This window comes from Mesoplodon bidens, assembly GCF_964165515.1.
Source record: "Mesoplodon bidens genome assembly, chromosome: 12".
NCBI lineage: Eukaryota > Metazoa > Chordata > Mammalia > Artiodactyla > Ziphiidae > Mesoplodon > Mesoplodon bidens.
In genome coordinates this window covers 43425334-43443750 of record NC_138168.1, presented here as the reverse complement: position 1 = coordinate 43443750, position 18417 = coordinate 43425334, and the positions used below count along the sequence as shown (strand labels likewise).

Below are 18417 nucleotides of genomic sequence, written 5' to 3'. Positions count from 1 at the left end.
TAGATCATATCTTGGGTCACAAATCAAGCCTCACTAAATTTAAGGAAATTGAAATCTATCAAGTCTCTTTTCTGAGCACAATGTTATGATATTAGATACCAATTATACAAAAAAAGTGTAAAAAATACAAACACATGGAGGCTAAACAATATGCTACTAAATAACCAAGAGATCACTGAAGAAATCAAAGAAGAAATTTTTTAAAACCGAGAAACAAATTACAATGAAAACATGATGACCCAACACCTATGGGATGCAGCAAAACCAGTTCTAAGAGGGTAGTTTATAGCAATACAATCCTACCTCAAGAAAGAAGAAACATCTCAAAAAAACAACCTAAACTTACACCTAAAGCAATTAGAGGAAGAAGAACAAAAAACCCGCAAAGTTAGCAGAAGGAAAGAAATCATAAGGATTAGATCAGAAATAAATGAAAAAGAAATGAAGGAAACAATAGCAAAGATCAATAAAACTAAAAGCTGGTTCCTTGAGAAGATAAACTAAATTGATAAACCATTAGTGAGGCTCAACAAGAAAAAAAGGGAGAAGATTCAAGTCAACAGAATTAGAAATGAAAAAGGAGAAGTAACAACTGACACTGCAGAAGTACAAAGGATCATGAGAGACTTCTGCAAGCAACTATATGCCAATAAAATGGACAACCTGGAAGAAATGGACAAATTCTTAGAAAAGCACAACCTTACGAGACTGAACCAGGAAGAAACAAAAAATATAAGCAGACCAATCAAAAGCACTGAAGTTGAATCTGTGATTAAAAATCTTCCAACAACAAAAGCCCAGGACCAGATGGCTTCACAGGCAAATTCTATCAAACATTTAGAGAAGAGCTAACACCCATCCTTCTCAAACTCTTCCAAAATATAGCAGAGAGAGGAACACTCCCAAACTCATTCTATGAGGCCACCATCACCCTGATACCAAAACCAGACAAAGATGTCACAAAAAAGGAAAACTACAGGCCAATATAACTGATGAACATAGATGCAAAAATCCTCAACAAAATACTAGCAAACAGAATCCAACAGCACATTAAAAGGATCATACACCACGAACAAGTGGGGTTTATCCCAGGAATGCAAGGATTCTTTGATATACATAAATCAATCAATGTGATACACCACATTAACAAATTGAAGGAGAAAATCATACGATCATCTCAATAGATGCAGAAAAAGGTTTCGACAAAATTCAACACCCATTTATGATAAAAACCCTCCAGAATGTAGACAGAGAGGGAACTTACCTCAACATAATAAAGGCCATATATGACAGACCCACAGCCAACATCGTTCTCAATGGTGAAAAACTGAAACCATTTCCTCTAAAATCAGGAAAAAGACAAGGTTGCCCACTCTCACCACTATTATAAAACACAGTTTCAGAAATTTTAGCCACAGCAATCATAGAAGAAAAAGAAATAAAAGGAATCCAAATCAGAAAAGAAGTAAAACTGTCACTGTTTGCAGATGACATGATACTATACATAAAGAATCCTAAAGATGCTACCAGAAAACTACTAGAGCTAATCGGTGTATCTGGTAAAGCGGCAGGATATGAAATTAATGTACAGAAATCTCTTGCATTCCTATACACTAATGATGAAAAATCTGAAAGAGGAATTAAGGAAACACTCCCATTTACCACTGCAACGAAAAGAATAAAATACCTAGGAATAAATCTACCTAAGGAGACAAAAGACCTGTATGCAGAAAACTATAAGACACTGATGAAAGAAATTAAAGATGATACAAACAGATGGAGAAATATACCATGTTCTTGGATTGGAAGAATCAACATTGTAAAAATGACTATACTACCCAAAGCAATCTACAGATTCAGTGCAATCCCTATCAAACCACCAATGGCATTTTTCACAGAACTAGAACAAAAAATTTCACAATTTGTATGGAAACACAAAAGACCCCAAACAGCCAAAGCAATCTTGAGAAAGAAAAATGGAGCTGGAGGAATCAGGCTCCCTGACTTCAGACTATACTACAAAGCTACAGTAATCAAGACAGTATGGTACTGGCACAAAAACAGAAATATACATCAACAGAACAGGATAGAAAGCACAGAGATAAACCCACACACATCTGGTCACCTTATCTTTGATAAAGGAGCCAAGAATATACAATGGAGAAAAGACAGCCTCTTCAATAAGTGGTGCTGGGAAAACTGGACAGCTACCTGTAAAAAAATGAAATTAGAACACTTCCTAACACCATACACAAAAATAAACTCAAAATGGTTTAAAGACCTAAATGTAAGGTCAGACACTATAAAACTCTTAGAGGAAAACATCAGAAGAACGCTCTTTGACATAAATCACAGCAAGATCCTTTTTGACCCACCTCCTAGAGAAATGGAAATAAAAAAATAAACAAATGGGACCTAACGAAACTGAAAAGCTTTTGCTCAGCAAAGGAAACCATAAACAAGACGAAAAGACAACCCTCAGAATGGGAGAAAATATTTGCAAATGAAGCAACTGATAAAGGATTAATCTCCAAAATATATAAGCAGCTCATGCAGCTCAATATCAAAAAAACAAACAACCTATGGGTTTCCCTGGTGGTGCAGTGGTTGAGAGTCTGCCTGCCAATGCAGGAGACACAGGTTTGTGCCCCGCTCCGGGAAGGTCCCACGTGCCACAGAGCAGCTGGGCCCGTGAGCCATGGCCGCTGAACCTGCGCGTCCAGAGCCTGTGCTCCGCAACAGGAGAGGCTGCAACAGTGAGAGGCCTGTGTAACGCAAAAAAAAAAAAAAACCCAACAACAAACAACCTCATCCAAAAATGGGCAGAAGACCTAAATAGACATTTCTCCAAAGTAGATATACAGATTGCCAATAAAGACATGAAAGGATGCTCAATATCAGTAATCATTAGAGAAATGCAAATCAAAACTACAATGAGTTTTCACCTCACACCGGTCAGAATGGCCACCATCAAAAAATCTACAAACAATAAATGCTGGAGAAGGGGTGGAGAAAAAGGAACCGTCTTGCACTGTTGGTGGGAATGTAAATTGATACAGCCACTATGGAGAACTGTATGGAGTTTCCTTAAAAAACTAAAAATAGAGCTACCCATACGACCCTGCAATCCCACTACTGGGCATATACCCTGAGAAAACCATAATTCAAATTTTTTTCAGCTTTTCACCATTGAGAACGAGTCATGTACCAAAATGATCACTGCAGCTCTATTTACAATAGCCAGGACATGGAAGCAACCTAGGTGTCCATCGACAGATGAATGGATAAAGAAGGTGTGTGAAATATATACAATGGAATATTACTCAGCCATAAAAAGGAATGAAATAGAGTTATTTGAAGTGAGGTAGATGGATGGACCTAGAGGCTTTCATACAGAGTGAAGTAAGTCAGAAAGAGAAAAACAAATACCGTATGCTAACACATATATATGGAATCTAAAAAAAAAAGAAAAAAAAAAGGTTCTGATGAACCTAGGGGCCGGACAGGAATAAAGATGCAGATGTAGAGAATGGACTTGAGAACACGGGGCAGAGGAAGGGTAAGCTGGGACCAAGTAAGAGAGTGGCATGGACATATATACACTACCAAATGTAAAACAGATAGCTAGTAGGAAGCAGCCACATAGCAAAGGGAGATCAGCTCGGTGCTTTGTGTCCACCTAGAGGGGTGGGATGCGGAGGGTGGGAAGGAGATGCAAGAGGGAGGAGATAAGGGGATATATGTATACATATAGCTGATTCACTTTGTCATACAGCAGAAACTAACACAACATTGTAAAGCAATTATACTCCAATAAAGATGTTTACAAAAAAAAAAAAAAAAAGCCAGGGTCATATAAGGTACCATGGGGGAAAAACAAAAGAAATAAGATCATAAAGCTTTCCTTGTTTTGAATTGAAATGTAGAGTTTTTTCTTTCCCTCTCATAAAGATGTGTTTCTATTGTGCGGCTACCATGTAGCCAAAGCTTAGAGATGTCCCGACACCCTGCATTTACCGTGTGTGTGTGTGTTCAAGATTCATTCAGGTGGCTTAATATGAAACCAAAATGCCTAGTCCTACATTTAACTTCAGGAGTGCTGATTTTAATTTTGTGGTGCAGAAATAAGGCCAAATAAATAGGCAAAAAGTAGACCTAAAAGTGTTTTTTTTTTCTCCAATTCGTGCTGTCTTGGCGCACGTACGTGTCACCGGCTCTTTTTTTTTTAAAATTTTATTTATTTATTTATGGCTGTGTTGGGTCTTCGTTTCTGTGCAAGGGCTTTCTCTAGTTGTGGCAAGTGGGGGCCACTCCTCATCGCGGTACGCAGGCCTCTCACTATCGCGGCCTCTCTTGTTGCGGAGCACAGGCTCCAGATGCGCAGGTTCAGTAATTGTGGCTCACGGGGCCAGCTGCTCCGTGGCATGTGGGATCTTCCCAGACCAGGGCTCGAACCCGTGTGCCTTGCATTGGCAGGAGGACTCTCAACCACTGCGTCACCAGGGAAGCCCCTAAAAATGGCTTTAACTTACTAATCCACTACATCTTTGACAGCAATGTTAGATAAAAATGGTCCAGAGGACAAAGTGCTTAATTAATGATGAGAAAATGATTCCTTCAAGTCCCATAATAAAGAGTTCTCCCTGCGGTAATGATTTGCCCAGAGTTTTATTCATGCAAAAGTGACGGCTACTTCTTGCTTCTGTCCCCTTCATTCCAGTATTGTTCAGTCTGCATTTCTGTGAGCCGGGAAATTGTGCGCTGAAATGCAAAGATTTCCTCTTCTCCAGTAAACATAGCGAGTCCTTCTGCTGAGTCCTGGTTACCAAAAAACAAAACAAAACAACAACCTAGCACCAATTAAAACCCCCACAACTAAAAATTTAAAGAACTAAGTACAGGCTTTAAAAAATACTTTTTGGGTTTATACTACAAAATATTCTATAAATTTTTTTCATATACAATTTCTTAAACTAGACTAGAGAATCAGCTAATTTAAACCAATAATCAATAAACAGAACAAATTACCAGGGAGAAAACATTAGATGAATAATTAAAGCTGAAACAACACCCCAAAATCCAAATAAGAAAATTTTTGCTCAGATGCAAGTTCTCTACAAAATCCAATGGAAGGACATTCCAGACAGAAAAGGAATTTTTTCTCAAAAAGTGCACACCAGAAATAAGTAACAGAAAAACCAAGAAGTTCTGGTATGTCAGGACGAGGCTGAGACCCTCTCCTGAAGCTCCACAGACAGGGCCATATTCCTGAGGGGAGGCCTGAAGATGAACCTGAAGAGCCTTTTCCAAACTGGGTAACTGAGAGGTCTCCTGTGGGCCTAGAGATCGTGCCTGGGAGCTTACTTCGGGAAGGCCAGAGCTGCTTTTGGTCTTGAGCTGCTGGGACGCTTGATCCTCCCATGTAGCGGGAACCCCCTATGAGGCCAGTAAACATCCTGGGACTGGTGATTCCAACACCAGCCTGTAGCCAGAAGTGAACGTTGAATTTTTGTCTCTTTCCTTAGGGGTTTGCTATTACACTCTTTCAGAGAAAAGTTCTGGACTCCTAAGTCCAAGTTACTGACCTACCGTAAAACTGCATCACCCTACGGTCAGGTGCCCTGATTTCTTCATGATTATTAGCCCCAAGTGCTTAGCTTACTTTGCCCTGTATCCGAACCTGATCAGAAGAAAAATTTTAAAGCCAATGATTTAAAGGACTTTAGGAACTGAGATCATGTAGCCCCTTAAGTGTATTCTTCCAAATTGTTGAAGACTTTATTTGGATGTATCACTCTTAGAGAAATGGGATCATAAGCAGCTATTTATTTCTACATGTAGATTTAAATAATCATATTTTGAAAGTTTACTTTCAAAAAGAATAATTGGCCTCATTTTCCCAGACTCCTGAGAATGCATAATTTCTACTCAGGTCAATAAGGAACTGTCTCCTCATTCCAAATAGCCTTTCACCACTGGGGTTGAAAGAATGGGGCTGGCCTCATTCTGGGGGTGAATGTTTATAGTTTAAAATTTTTGACTAATATTTCAATTGCCTACCATTGAGAAATATACCCTGTAACATTCATACGGAAGAAGGAAATGCAAAGTCACTTCTGCTTGGCTTGGGGTGAAGCACCAGACCCCTAGCTCCAAGAGAACTAGGCCAGCATAGGCTGGTTCCCAACAGAGTGTCCCCAGATCCTAGCACCCACAGGTGTTCCACAAATGTCTACAGAATGGGGGTTAGGAGATGAAGCATGGATTTCTTTTAAAGCAAGGGCCTTGCCAGGCACTTCATAGTCCTGGAATAGCCAGTTCACATGGTTGGATACTGTATCATGCACTCTACAAATCCAGCAGACATGAAGAAGGATATCCAGAAAAGGCAGCATGGTGTAGCAGAATGCAGAATGAGCCCAGAACCAAAGACGGTGCCTGGATCCAGCTCTGGCCTGCCATTAGTCAGTGGTGTAACCTCAGGCCCATTAAGTCCACCTCCCTGGATTTTGTTTCTATCATATGCAAAAATGATCACGAAGATTCCTTCCACTTTAAAGCTGTAATTCCCTACATTTAGTGATGCTGAGGATATGCCTGCTATACTGGCTTTAGAAGAGAGCAGCAAATCAGTGGTTAAATACATACTGCATTCCTTCTTCAAAATGTAGCCATGCATCAAACCAAAAACAATTAAGCTGTTTTATAATAAAAAGAGATTATGTTAATATCGCCTACCTGGCTCAGCCCCAAATCATCCATCAGTATTCTGCTTTGCTCCAACTCACTGTCATGATGTTCATACAAAAATAAGCTTGATATGGGAGTTGATGCAGAGCAAATTATGCGCACCTGAAACAGAGGAAAACGAGTAAATGGTGTTACTCCTTACCTTTCACAAGTTGAAGGTAAAAACAAATTTCTCATAAAAATCTGTTTGTCATAACAGGGAGCTTGGATTTTTGCTTTTAAAATGTTCATATTTGTTCTAACAGTTTGAGTCTCTTTAAAGTGATATATATTTTTAAATGGTTCTAAACATATGCAGCAAAACTGGTACTTGGTGAAAATACACTCTTATGAGTTTATAGAATGCATATTTACAAAAGAACAATGCCTTGAACTCCTCTCTTTCAATCCAAGTAACAGTCTTAACTTTATTTCGACTTCTACACATTTTCTCCAAGTCCTATCTTTATTTTGGAAAAAAAAATATTTTAAAGCTTCAATCTATGACTTTTTTCCTATTTCATTAATCTGCTTTTCTAATTAGAGATTTTAGCTAATTATCCTGAAGTTATCCTAAATTATCCTAAAGCTACTAAAAATTTCATTAATCTCCATGCTTAAAACGTCTACAAAAAAGCATCAGCAAAATGTGGTTGTCAAAGTTTCAAAACTGGCAGGACCCATTTACACTGTATCTTCTTCATGAATAAAAATCTTGCATAAATAAGTGAATACAGCATTTCTTTTTAAAAAAATAATTATATGGAAATCTTTTTTAAAATTTATTTTTGTTTATTTTTGGCTGTGTTAGGTCTTCCTTGCTGCACGTGGGCTTTCTCTAGTTGCGGCGAGTGGGGGCTACTCTTCGTTGTGGTGCGCGGACTTCTCATTGTGGTGGCTTCTCATTATGGCACACGGGCTTAGTTGCTCTGTGGCATGTGGGCTCTTCCCGGACCAGGGCTCGAAGCCGTGTCCCCTGCATTGGCAGGTGGATTCTTAACCGCTGCACCACCAGGGAAGCCTCAGCATTTCTTTAAGGTGGATTTCAATATTTGGAAACTTTTTTCCTATTTCTGGAATAGCTCTGAAATGTAAATAGACAAACCACATAACCCATATTCAGATAGCCTAGGATCACAGATGTTTCCAAATGTATTTTTGAAACAAAATACTTTTTTAAAAAGCCTTTTGACCATGTCCATATTTTTTCTTATAGTTTGAGTCTCTTTAAAGTGATATATATATATTTTTTTAATTAAAAAATTTTTTTTGTGGTACGTGGGCCTCTCACTGTTGTGGCCTCTCCCGTTGCGGAGCCCAGGAGGCTCCGGACGCGCAGGCTCAGTGGCCATGGCTCACGGGCCCAGCCGCTCCGCAGCATGTGGGATCTTCCCGGACCAGGGCACGAACCCGTGTCCCCTGCATCGGCAGGCGGACTCTCAACCACTGCGCCACCAGGGAAGCCCTAAAGTGATATTTTTAATCTGCATAGTACTTTACAAATATTTCCACACAGCTTATATCACCCTCTGAAGTAGGGAACAAAGGTTTTATTGGGCAACTGGGGCCTGTAGAGGTCTCAACTTGTGATACCAGCCCAGATCTTCCAGTTCTAAGTTCAGTAGTTTTTCCATTACAACTGAGGTTGACATTTTTACCTAACTGTTTGGAGCCCATCTCTGTGTGCATCAAAGATGCTCCCCATATGCACCATTACCACTTCGCTGCATAGTTGAGACTGCTAAGTTCAGTGCATTGCTACTCTACTTATACCCTGAGTTTCCAGATGCACTGCTACTCTACTTATACTCTGAGTTTCCAGAACCTACATTTATTTCAGCATCCTGCCAGACATCCTTCAAAAAGACTAAGCTTGACATTAATATTTCTTGATTACATAGTGTTTGAGTGTACATGTGATCATATATCAGAAACAGCTTTTTTATCTTTATAAATTTTATTTCCACTAGTTTATATACAAAACATACTCTTTTTTTTTTTTTTTTTTTTTGGGGTACGCGGGCCTCTCACTGCTGTGGCCTCTCCCATCGCGGAGCACAGGCTCCGGACGCGCAGGCCCAGCGGCCACGGCCCACGGGCCCAGCCGCTCCGCGGCACGTGGGATCCTCCCGGACCGGGGCACGAACCCGCGTCCCCTGCATCGGCAGGCGGACTCTCAACCACTGTGCCACCAGGGAAGCCCAAAAACATACTCTTCTTGATGTTTAAGGAGACCTGAATTTGTTTTCAGGATTCACAGCCATCCTTTTAAAATCATTATTTAAGTAAATATGCTGATACTTCAAAATAATGTATTGATGTTTGGGACTAGTATTTCTATATCCAAATAGCCTTCTACCTCCTCTTATAAATTATTTAAATCACAAATGACACTTTTTCATTACTCAGATGGGAATGCCCTTATTTCACAGATACATCTAGAATACATTCTAGAACAATGTCTGTTTAATGCTCCCAATTTCTGAAATAAGATAATTTCAACTATGCTTTAAAAAAAGAGTATAAACTCCAAATGCATGATTTAGTTAAAGCAAATGTTAGGAGAATAGTTCTGATATTTCATCATATTGCCAGATAAGTCTTTTTGTCTAATGAAGAAGTGAAACAGTTGGGGGAGGTAGGATCAGGGGGTGGGACTAAGGGGTGGGGACCATAAGCTTTCTTTAAGGTATTCCTAGCCAAAAGATAAAAAAAAAAAAAAAAAAAGAGTTTATCAATCCTCCAGTCTAAGAACCACCTACCAATGCCCTTCTCCCACTTTCTTCTTGAAGCACTGCCCTCTAAAAACAGAGTGCCACCTCCAGGCGATTTATTCTGGACTCCACGCGATTATTTCAGAGCAGAGTCTCTGGGTGAGTGACCCAGAAGGAGACAAGTGACAGGACTTGACCCCTAAGCTCTGGTGTTCTCAGCTTCCTGCCTCTGCTGACTCCCTGCTCGCACACCCCCTGGAAGCATGCAGCAGATTTGGATCATGCTCACTAAGGCAGGCTGCCCTCGGTGTGGCACCAGAGCCACGCTGGCTGCCCTTCGTGCTCAGGCCCATCACAGGGCCTCTGCTGCAAACTCGCCACCCTGGTGAGGGCTTTTCACTCTGCACTTTGAGCTTGGCCATCATATCTCGGAGTTTGTGAGCAGCACTTGAGGAGCTGGTGAACAAGCAGGCTCCAGGCCCCACCCTTGGTCCTCATTTGCTGGTGGGGATGGGGTGGGCTCTGGAATCCGGATCTTAAGTAGCTCAGATGATTCTGGTGCAGCTGGTCCTCAGCAGGACTTTCCATGCCCACCCCCACGTCCCACACAAAGATCAGTTTACTCTTCCCCTGTACTCTCACAGCACCAACTACCCTCTCTTTCCAAGAGAACATCCAGTGAGGACTCTACACTCAGCTCTGTGCACGTTTCACTAGTGTTTTTTCAGCACTAGACTATCAGCTCCATGAAGGCAGGCACCATGTCTGGCTTTGCTTGTCATTGAATTAGCAGTGTGCTTGGCATGATAAATGTTGTTGAATGAATGAATAAAGGAAACATTAAAAATCTCACCTCTCCCTCCCAGCAGATTCTGGTACTTTCTCCTCCCCTCAAAGTCCCTTCAATTTTAGAATCACTGCTCTATCTCTTTCTGTGCAAGGAATAAGGAGGAAAAACTGTATCTAACAGTGAAACAATATTTTACTCTAATTTGAAGTGGTACTTATACTTTACTGTAAATATATATTTATACGTATATACTATTAATCGTGGCTCACCTTCATTGAAAGCTTACTGTACGCCACACGATGTTCTAAGTACTTTACATGCTCATGTATCTCACAACAATCTTATGAGGTAAATACCATTATTGCCTTCTTTTGCTAAAGAAGGCAATTCAAGTTCAAGAGGTTAAGCTGGTCTTCAAGGTATTCAGCCTGGTCCCAGGGCCCACTCCTTAACCACTAGGCAATACTGACTCTGATGAAGGGACAAAGGCTCTGCAATTCATGCTAAAACACCTGGATTTTTTTTTTTTTTTTTTAGAGAGATGACAGGTACTGGGATTTCTGGGTCAGAGGGAGAGAAAACTCTAATACTGAGGAGGGCACTTTAGTCATTCATTCATTCATTTTGTTCATTCATTATTTTATCAGTCCAATAATTTATTCATGCAACAAGTATTTATTGAGCACTCAATCTAGGTAAGGCATTGTGCTGTGCATCCTCACAGACAGCATATGATATGTCTGGTTGAATGAAGGATTTGGTAATATAGCAGACTGTCTTATGATGGGATTTTTAATATAGTACTATTACTATTACTGCTACTACCAATAGTACTTATACAGCATTCAGCTTGTGCCAAGTCGTGTTTTAAATGATTTACCTGTATTAGTTTATTTTGTCCTCACAACAGTTCTCTGAAGTAAATACTATTATTATCTCCAATTTGCAGATGAAGAAACAGGTGCAGAGAAGTGAAGTAAGTGGTAGACCAGGATTCCAGCCCAGATAATTTCGCTCCACAGTCCAAAATGTTTAGTGTTGAGAAAATGTACCACATCCTTACCTTGAAATCATAAAAGTTATCAATGAGAGTTATGAATCTCCGAGCTTGGGTCCTCTTTGCCAGGGTAAATTGTGGAATGTTTCGTAAAAATACTGTATCAAAATTCTTTGACAGTTCCAAATAGTCACTGGCTCCAAGTGGCTATAATTAAAATGAAATAAAGAAAAGAAAATTGAAATAAGCCAATTCTGGTTGAAGACATCTCTTTTTCTTGTCATGGTGTGATCTAGGTGGTAGCTTTGGGGTAACTTGACCAAACAGGGCAGTGTTTTCAGAGTAGGCTGAGGACAGAGTTCACTATACTGTAACAGTGCTGTAAACAAGTAAGAGAGAAGGCAAGACCTTGATGGGAAGTGAAAGAATAACTCTGGCCGCCTCCGCCGGTATCTTGTAGGCCCCCATCCTAAACCCAGTCTTTACTCTTTTTATTTATACGACATGACTTTAAACACATCCTAACAAACCCTTCCTACGACTCAACTGCAAACTGTCACTACTGGTAAATAGAGCTGTCTTATCATGGCAGCTGAATATTTTGTCACCATTTTGAAATAAAGACTATGCTCCAGCATGAAAAGCATCAGAAAATATTTTTTTGTTTAATTTGAGGTACAATTACTCAAGTACAATGTAGTAAACACTGCTAATCTCTGTAAGGAATACCAGAGGGTTTTCATGACCAGAAGTAGACCAAGACCTCAAGCATAACATGGTGCAGCTGCTACCTCTACACACGAGGAGGATGCAGCACTCAGGGTCCACAAAACCATTCACAAAGGTGCCACCTACAGATGTAAAGTGCTTGCTCCTGAAACAGGAAGTTAACTCACGACAGTTATGAAAATGACTTGCGAACACTCTTTGGGGTTAGGAACGCTCCCAGGAGAGTCACTTCTCATTTTAAGTTGTGTGTGGATGACTGTGCCCTGTGAGCAGGAACCATGAGCAGGGCCAGGAGAGTGTTTCTGGCCCTGCAAGAATGTGGGGGAGACTAGCAGGCCAGGAGCTGCTCTCAGGTGCCTCTGGAAGCTCTTGGATCCCAACAACTGATCCCTGGGACACAGATGGCTAAGCCTCCTCAATTTCTGGCAGAATTCATTAACACTCCTCCCTGTTCAAAAATGTCTCCCTCACTAGGGTGGTAATTTGCATTAAAACTCCTGCTTTCAGAAATGTAGACAGGGCTATGTTCCTGGGAGAATCAGGGAGTTGCAAGGAAGGGGAGGGTCATTCTCACCTTAGAGTCCATCCATTTAAGGCCACCACTATCCTAATGACCAGCTAAAATCAGTTATATTCAGAAAACTTCTAGTGGAGGTGTGGGGAGGTTAGAGTGAATCGGAGAGTGAAGCTCTGGGGAGGTGGTTCCCTCAAGAACAGCAGTTCTAAGAAGGATGCAGTAACTACCAGCCTAGGGCGAAGGGGCACAACACCAGAGAGAGAGCACAAAGAATGACATGATGCCTTTGAAATCTGCTTAGAGAGGCCCCTTCCCTCCATCTCCTCTCACCAACCAAATAACAAGTGGGGCCAGAAAAGAGATGACCTTGCCTTTTCCATTTCCCTTCCCTGGCTGGACAGCCTCTACCTCCGGACCCAGTGCCTGACCTTAGCTGAGACTCCCTGCTCACCTCAGCCATAGGGGCTCGAATGTACGTGTGGTTTATTTTGGTCTAACCTTGACTCTGTTATGAGGAAACACTGCTGTCGAGGTTGATGTGGACCAGAAGGGTGTGTTAACAGAGCAGCTCAGAACAAGGGCTCTAGACAGCCTGGGTTTGAATCCTCAGTCTGTAACTTATGAATGGTGTGTCTTCGGCAAGTAACCTAATCTTTCTGTCCCTTAGTTTTCCCATCTGTAAAATGAGAATTGTTTCCTATCTCACAGCGTTGTGAGGATTAAACAAAATAATGCATGCAAAGCATTTTACACAGTGCCTGGAACATACATTACCACTCAACCCACTCTAGCTGCTTTTTATTTTTATTATTTTGAGCTCAAATGATTAGGCTCAGTACGAATGAGTTGAAGGTGTGAAGAAGTGTCATTCTCAATAGGACCAGGTAGCATTGCTCTACCCCCGACTACATCCTAAACCCTAAAAATCAGCCTTTGTGCATTTGCCTGTCCGCAGAGTCACAGCAGGGACCAGATGAGACTGTGGAATCCCATGTAATGAAAACAATTCCCAAAAGGGGAGGGGGAAGGTAATATACAGTGTCTTCCTGTAAAAAGGAGAACTCATACAATAAGACACTCATGCTCTGAGGGTGACCCACACTACTTTTCTGAGATCAGTTAGAATTTAGTGTCTCATCTTTTGTAAATCAGAAATTATATGTAAAAAAAAATGTAAAACCTCATCTTAGGTATGTAGTTATGTATAATTAAGCTCACTATTTATGCATGGATATGATTTCTATCAGTATAACTACATGCCCAAGGAAAATCATTATCAGAAGTGCACTGAAGTGCCTAGGGCAGCTGAAAATCAGAATTCTGCTCACTCAGCTATTTTTACAAATTATATACCTTTGTCAGTAGGCTCTGCATTTGCCATTATACTGGCAAATATCCCTTTCCTTCATATCCTTCATACAATTATGTGCTCATTCATGTAAAGAAAACTAAGCTTAATATAGTTATCTATCTCCTTTAAGAACAACAGTCATTGGCGGAAGTTGTTTAATGGGTGCAGAATTTCAGTTTGGGATGATGAGAAAGTTCTAGAGATGGAGAGTTGTGATGGCTGCACAGCATGTGAGTATAATTAATGCCATTGACATGTACACTTTAAAAATGATTAAAGTGGTAAGTTTTATGTTATATAGTATTTTACCACAATAAAAAAAGTCATTAAATAAAGGAGAGCTTATTAATTGCCAAAGAAATCCCAATTTAGGCTAAGAAGAGAGTAATATCACCTTCTTCTTTAAAACTATGAAAAGAATGAAATGTATTAATCAAAGAAGGAAGTCTTTTCCCCAAAGAAATCAGCTCCAAAAAGATTAATTTAAAACATAAAGTTTTAAAAAATATATATTTAAAGAGTCTGTTTTCTTATCCTGGCTTCGATGTTGAAGTGTCTAAGAAGTAACACTCAACCAACTTCCCCAGGATTGAATCTTGGGAGAGATGGGGGTTTCTTATTAGTTAGAAACACTATTTTTCATTAATTAAATAAGTTAAATAGTTGTGAGAGAAAATACCATAAGGACTTTGGAGTTATGGTCTGTCATATCTAGTATGTGACCTTGAGCAAGTCTTTCTGAACTTCCATTTCCTCATCTGTAAAAGAGGGATCATAACCTGTCTCATAGGTTTGTCCCAAGGATTTGATGCATCGATTGCACGTAAAATCTTACAACAGTGGTGGTTACACAGTAAGTGATCAGTAAGTGTTAGTTCTTAACTTACAGAGTTCATGTGAGAAGTAACTAAAATGATTTATGCATAGTATGCTGTTTGGCATACAACACTTAATAAATAATAGCTATTCTTTTATTAACTATTAAATAACCTTTTCCTCAGCTCACAAAGCCAGGCAAGTGGACAGTTCAACAGTCCAGTCTGACTCTGCCTTTGCACTCAGGAGGTAAGAGCCACGCCCTCTGGTCCTTCCTGTCTGTGGTCCACCAAAATATCTGCCCTCCTGGCACCTCAGCCCTCCTTGAAGTCATATGTAGATGACAAAAATAGCATATGTTTCAGGTCCTCTCCTTCCCACACGTCTTGTGGTAATAACACGAGCACCTGTGTGTGGTAAAGCCCCAGGCACACATAACGAACAGCCCCTAACCCAGTACATGTCACATAGGAAGTGCTTAATATTTATTGAATGCATTAGTGAGTGTATGAATAAAACACAACATAGCCTGGGGAGCAGGCCTACTCCTTCTTTTATACCCATTTGTCACCAAATTAATTGAAACACCTACCAAAAAATCCCACTTTTTCTTAGTTGGCCCAAATTCCTCACTCCCCAGGTAAGCCTTTGCTGTATATCCTAGAAAACACATGTAGGAACATTCTAGGAAAGATATAGATCATAATGTTAACAATGGTTATCTTTGGATAGTGGAATGAAAGATTAATTTTGTTTCTTTGTTATACTTTTTGGACTTTTTTCCCCCAGTGAACTTGTGTTACTTTTGAATAGCAAAAACAATAATGCTTTTTTTTGGAGATCATTTTTATAGTGGGCATCTTATCATTTATGCCTCACCTGTGTGAGATCATAGTATCGGTTTTGTCATGGACATTTCTCTTTTTATCCCTAAGCTTTCTTAATCTATAGAAGTAGGATTTTTTTCAGGGACATTTAAAAAAAGAAATCATAAGCTGAATGTGTGTGTTCTCCTTTAAAGTTTGACAAAGGAAAACGGATTTGATATTTGGGATGAAATCTGACTTTGGTTGTATAGTTACATTCAGCTAATAATTCTTCACACCAGGGAGACAAGGGGTAGGGAGGGGATGGGATGAATGGCAGCATTCACCAATAGTTCATGTTCAGCCCTCATGGCCGAGCACCAGAGTCCCCAGATCAAAGGCCTAGTAATGTCAAAAGGCAAGTCTTTACCTTTAACAGTTGTTGTTTTGTGTGTATCAGTAAAGAGTTCACCCTGTATATTACAAAGAGGTGAGACACATATGGACCTCAGAAATGGTCCTGAGATTAGACAGTGGATGATGTTAATTGTGCATCTTTTCTTTAAAGCAATGAATTGGAATCTAGATTCGTCTTTGCAGACCAACTTTCTATAATAAAAAATAACTTGCATATATTTATTGCTACCCTTTGAAGAAAATGAGTGGTGAAAAATAATTTAAAATAAAGATCGACATTTCTGTGCTTAACACAATTAAACCTGATGCTTACCACAATTAAAATAATTAAAATTCACTGCAAAATTTGTTTTCTCCAGGAAATTATGCTATATACACAATGAGATCTGTATATGAGTTGGAAATAAAAAATTGCTTATATAAAATTAAAAATCAATAGTATACAATATTTACAGCTTGTTAGCCCAGGCTGATATGCTCCCATTGATATCGTGTCTTAATCTGAGCAATTTTTCTCCATGTGAGCTTGATGACCAGCGCATTGTGTTTCTTTTTTCCATAACTGTCAGACAACATCCAGTCCATCTGCATGTGTTTATTACCTCTGTTCTGTTTTCTCTCTCTCTCTCTTCCCCTTCTGCTACTCTAAATGAACCTAAGTTAAACTTCATCATCTCCATTTCTTTTACCCTTTCTTTTTTTCACTTCTTCATGATTCATTTTGGATAATTTCCTCTGACCTATATTCTACTTCACCATGTTTCTCCCTAGCTATGTTTTATCTGCTCTTAAACTCATCCATTGAGTTCTTAACTTTGGTTATACACTTTACAGTTCTGGAAATTCTACTGGTTCTTTTTCAAAGTTGATATCTCTCTTTCTATATTTTCTAGATTCCTACACTTAAATTTCCAAGCCTATCTTTCTTTTTAAATCTCTTTGAATATGTAAGCTTAGTTGTTTAAAATATAAACTCATAATTCCAATACCTGGTGTTTTAATTTTATTGTCTTGTCTCCTCATATGTTTGGTTAACTTTGTGTACTGTATTTTTTCTTTGGAAAAAAAACACTTGTAGAAAGAATTTCAAGTTCAAGGCTTGAAAGTATTCTGAGCTACTTGGCTCACACAAAGTTTGACTGAAGTCCACAGAGAGCTGGTTTACTTTGGGCTCACTCTTATTCCTAGAGTGCAGTCCTTTAGGGCTCCAACCAAAGTGGAGAGCAGTTTACTAGGTCCCCCACCTTTGGCTGGCCCTAGTCTCTGCCTTTTGTCTCACTACCCAACTAGGCTGCCAAAAGCAAGTTCAGTTCAGCTCAACTTGTTTTTTAAAAGAAGACTGCTAGTGCTCACCAATATCTATGTTTTCTTCATTTTCCTGGGCACACAGCTAGATTACATTTAGGTGTGGCCATGTGATCAAATTCAGGCCAGTGGAATGCAACAGAAGGTGATATGCATCATTTCTAGATCTGGCCCATAAATACCGCCCACACAGACTCCTCACTTCCTTTACTCATCTCCTGGTTGAAAAGAGAGGGCTCTGAGGACTTAAAGGAGGGTGGAGGCACAACAGGGATGAAGCCTGGATCCATGAGGGACCACATGGAGCAGTTTCCTGGCCAACCTGCACTGGATGGTGATATGAGCAAGAAACACATGTTTATTTGTTAAGGCTCTGAGATTTGGGGGGTTGTCTGTTTCCACAGTTAGCCTATCCTAATACTTAATTCATCCAACTTCTTTCATTGTCCTAACTACAAGGTTGGTGAAAATTACTGACAAAGAGTCCACAATTATTGGAAGTGGATGGCTTCCTAACACTTCCTGTATGAACAAGGACTCTTATTCACGTAAGATGGTAACTGTCAAAAGTTTCTCTTCAAATTTTCTTCAGATTATCATTAAAATTTTTTAAATCAGGAACTGCATTTAGCCATTTTCAACATCAAATGTGATTCTTAAAAAGCTATATTCATAGAGATAACTTTTCTCATTACAAATTTGAAAAGATTTTATTTGACAGTTTTGTTCAAATTTAGTGTTTGACATACTTAAAACATCTTTGTAAATTTATTTTTCTTCTCATGATTACATAATATAAAGAAATATAATAAATGTTTTCACCAAACCACATATAGATGCTGCCAAATCATATTATATAGCCCAGTGTGCCATGGTATCACCAATGGTATCATTTTTTTTTTTTTTTTTTTTTTTTTTTCTTTTTGCGGTATGCGGGCCTCTCACTGTTGTGGCCTCTCCCGTTGCGGAGCACAGGCTCCGGACGCGCAGGCCCAGAGGCCATGGCTCACGGGCCCAGCCGCTCCGCGGCATATGGGATCCTCCCAGACCGGGGCACGAACCCGTATCCCCTGCATCGGCAGGCGGACTCTCAACCACTGCGCCACCAGGGAGGCCCCAATGGTATCATTTTTGATGTGTGACATCTTGATCACTATGACCAAGAAGCTGATACTAATGCTTCCACAGGACCACTCACCCCCTCACTTTCAGTAGCATTCAGTATTTAAAGGTGTCTGGGGCATTC

General features: G+C 39.9%; 1 protein-coding gene across 4 annotated transcripts in view; it reads right to left on the bottom strand.

Annotated features, from left to right (window-relative positions):
* Positions 1-1284: 1284 nt before the first annotated feature.
* Positions 1285-18417, bottom strand: part of AFG1L (AFG1 like ATPase) — a 222933-nt gene continuing 205800 nt past the window's right edge. For all 4 annotated transcript variants that reach the window (XM_081251122.1, XM_081251121.1, XM_081251120.1 and 1 more), the window contains 3 exons: positions 11297-11437; positions 6739-6852; positions 1285-4818 (listed from right to left, as the gene is read on the bottom strand). In XM_081251122.1, coding sequence (XP_081107248.1) covers positions 4690-4818; positions 6739-6852; positions 11297-11437 — 384 coding nt within the window. In that variant the 3' untranslated portion in view covers positions 1285-4689. The remainder of the gene's footprint in view (positions 4819-6738; positions 6853-11296; positions 11438-18417) is intronic.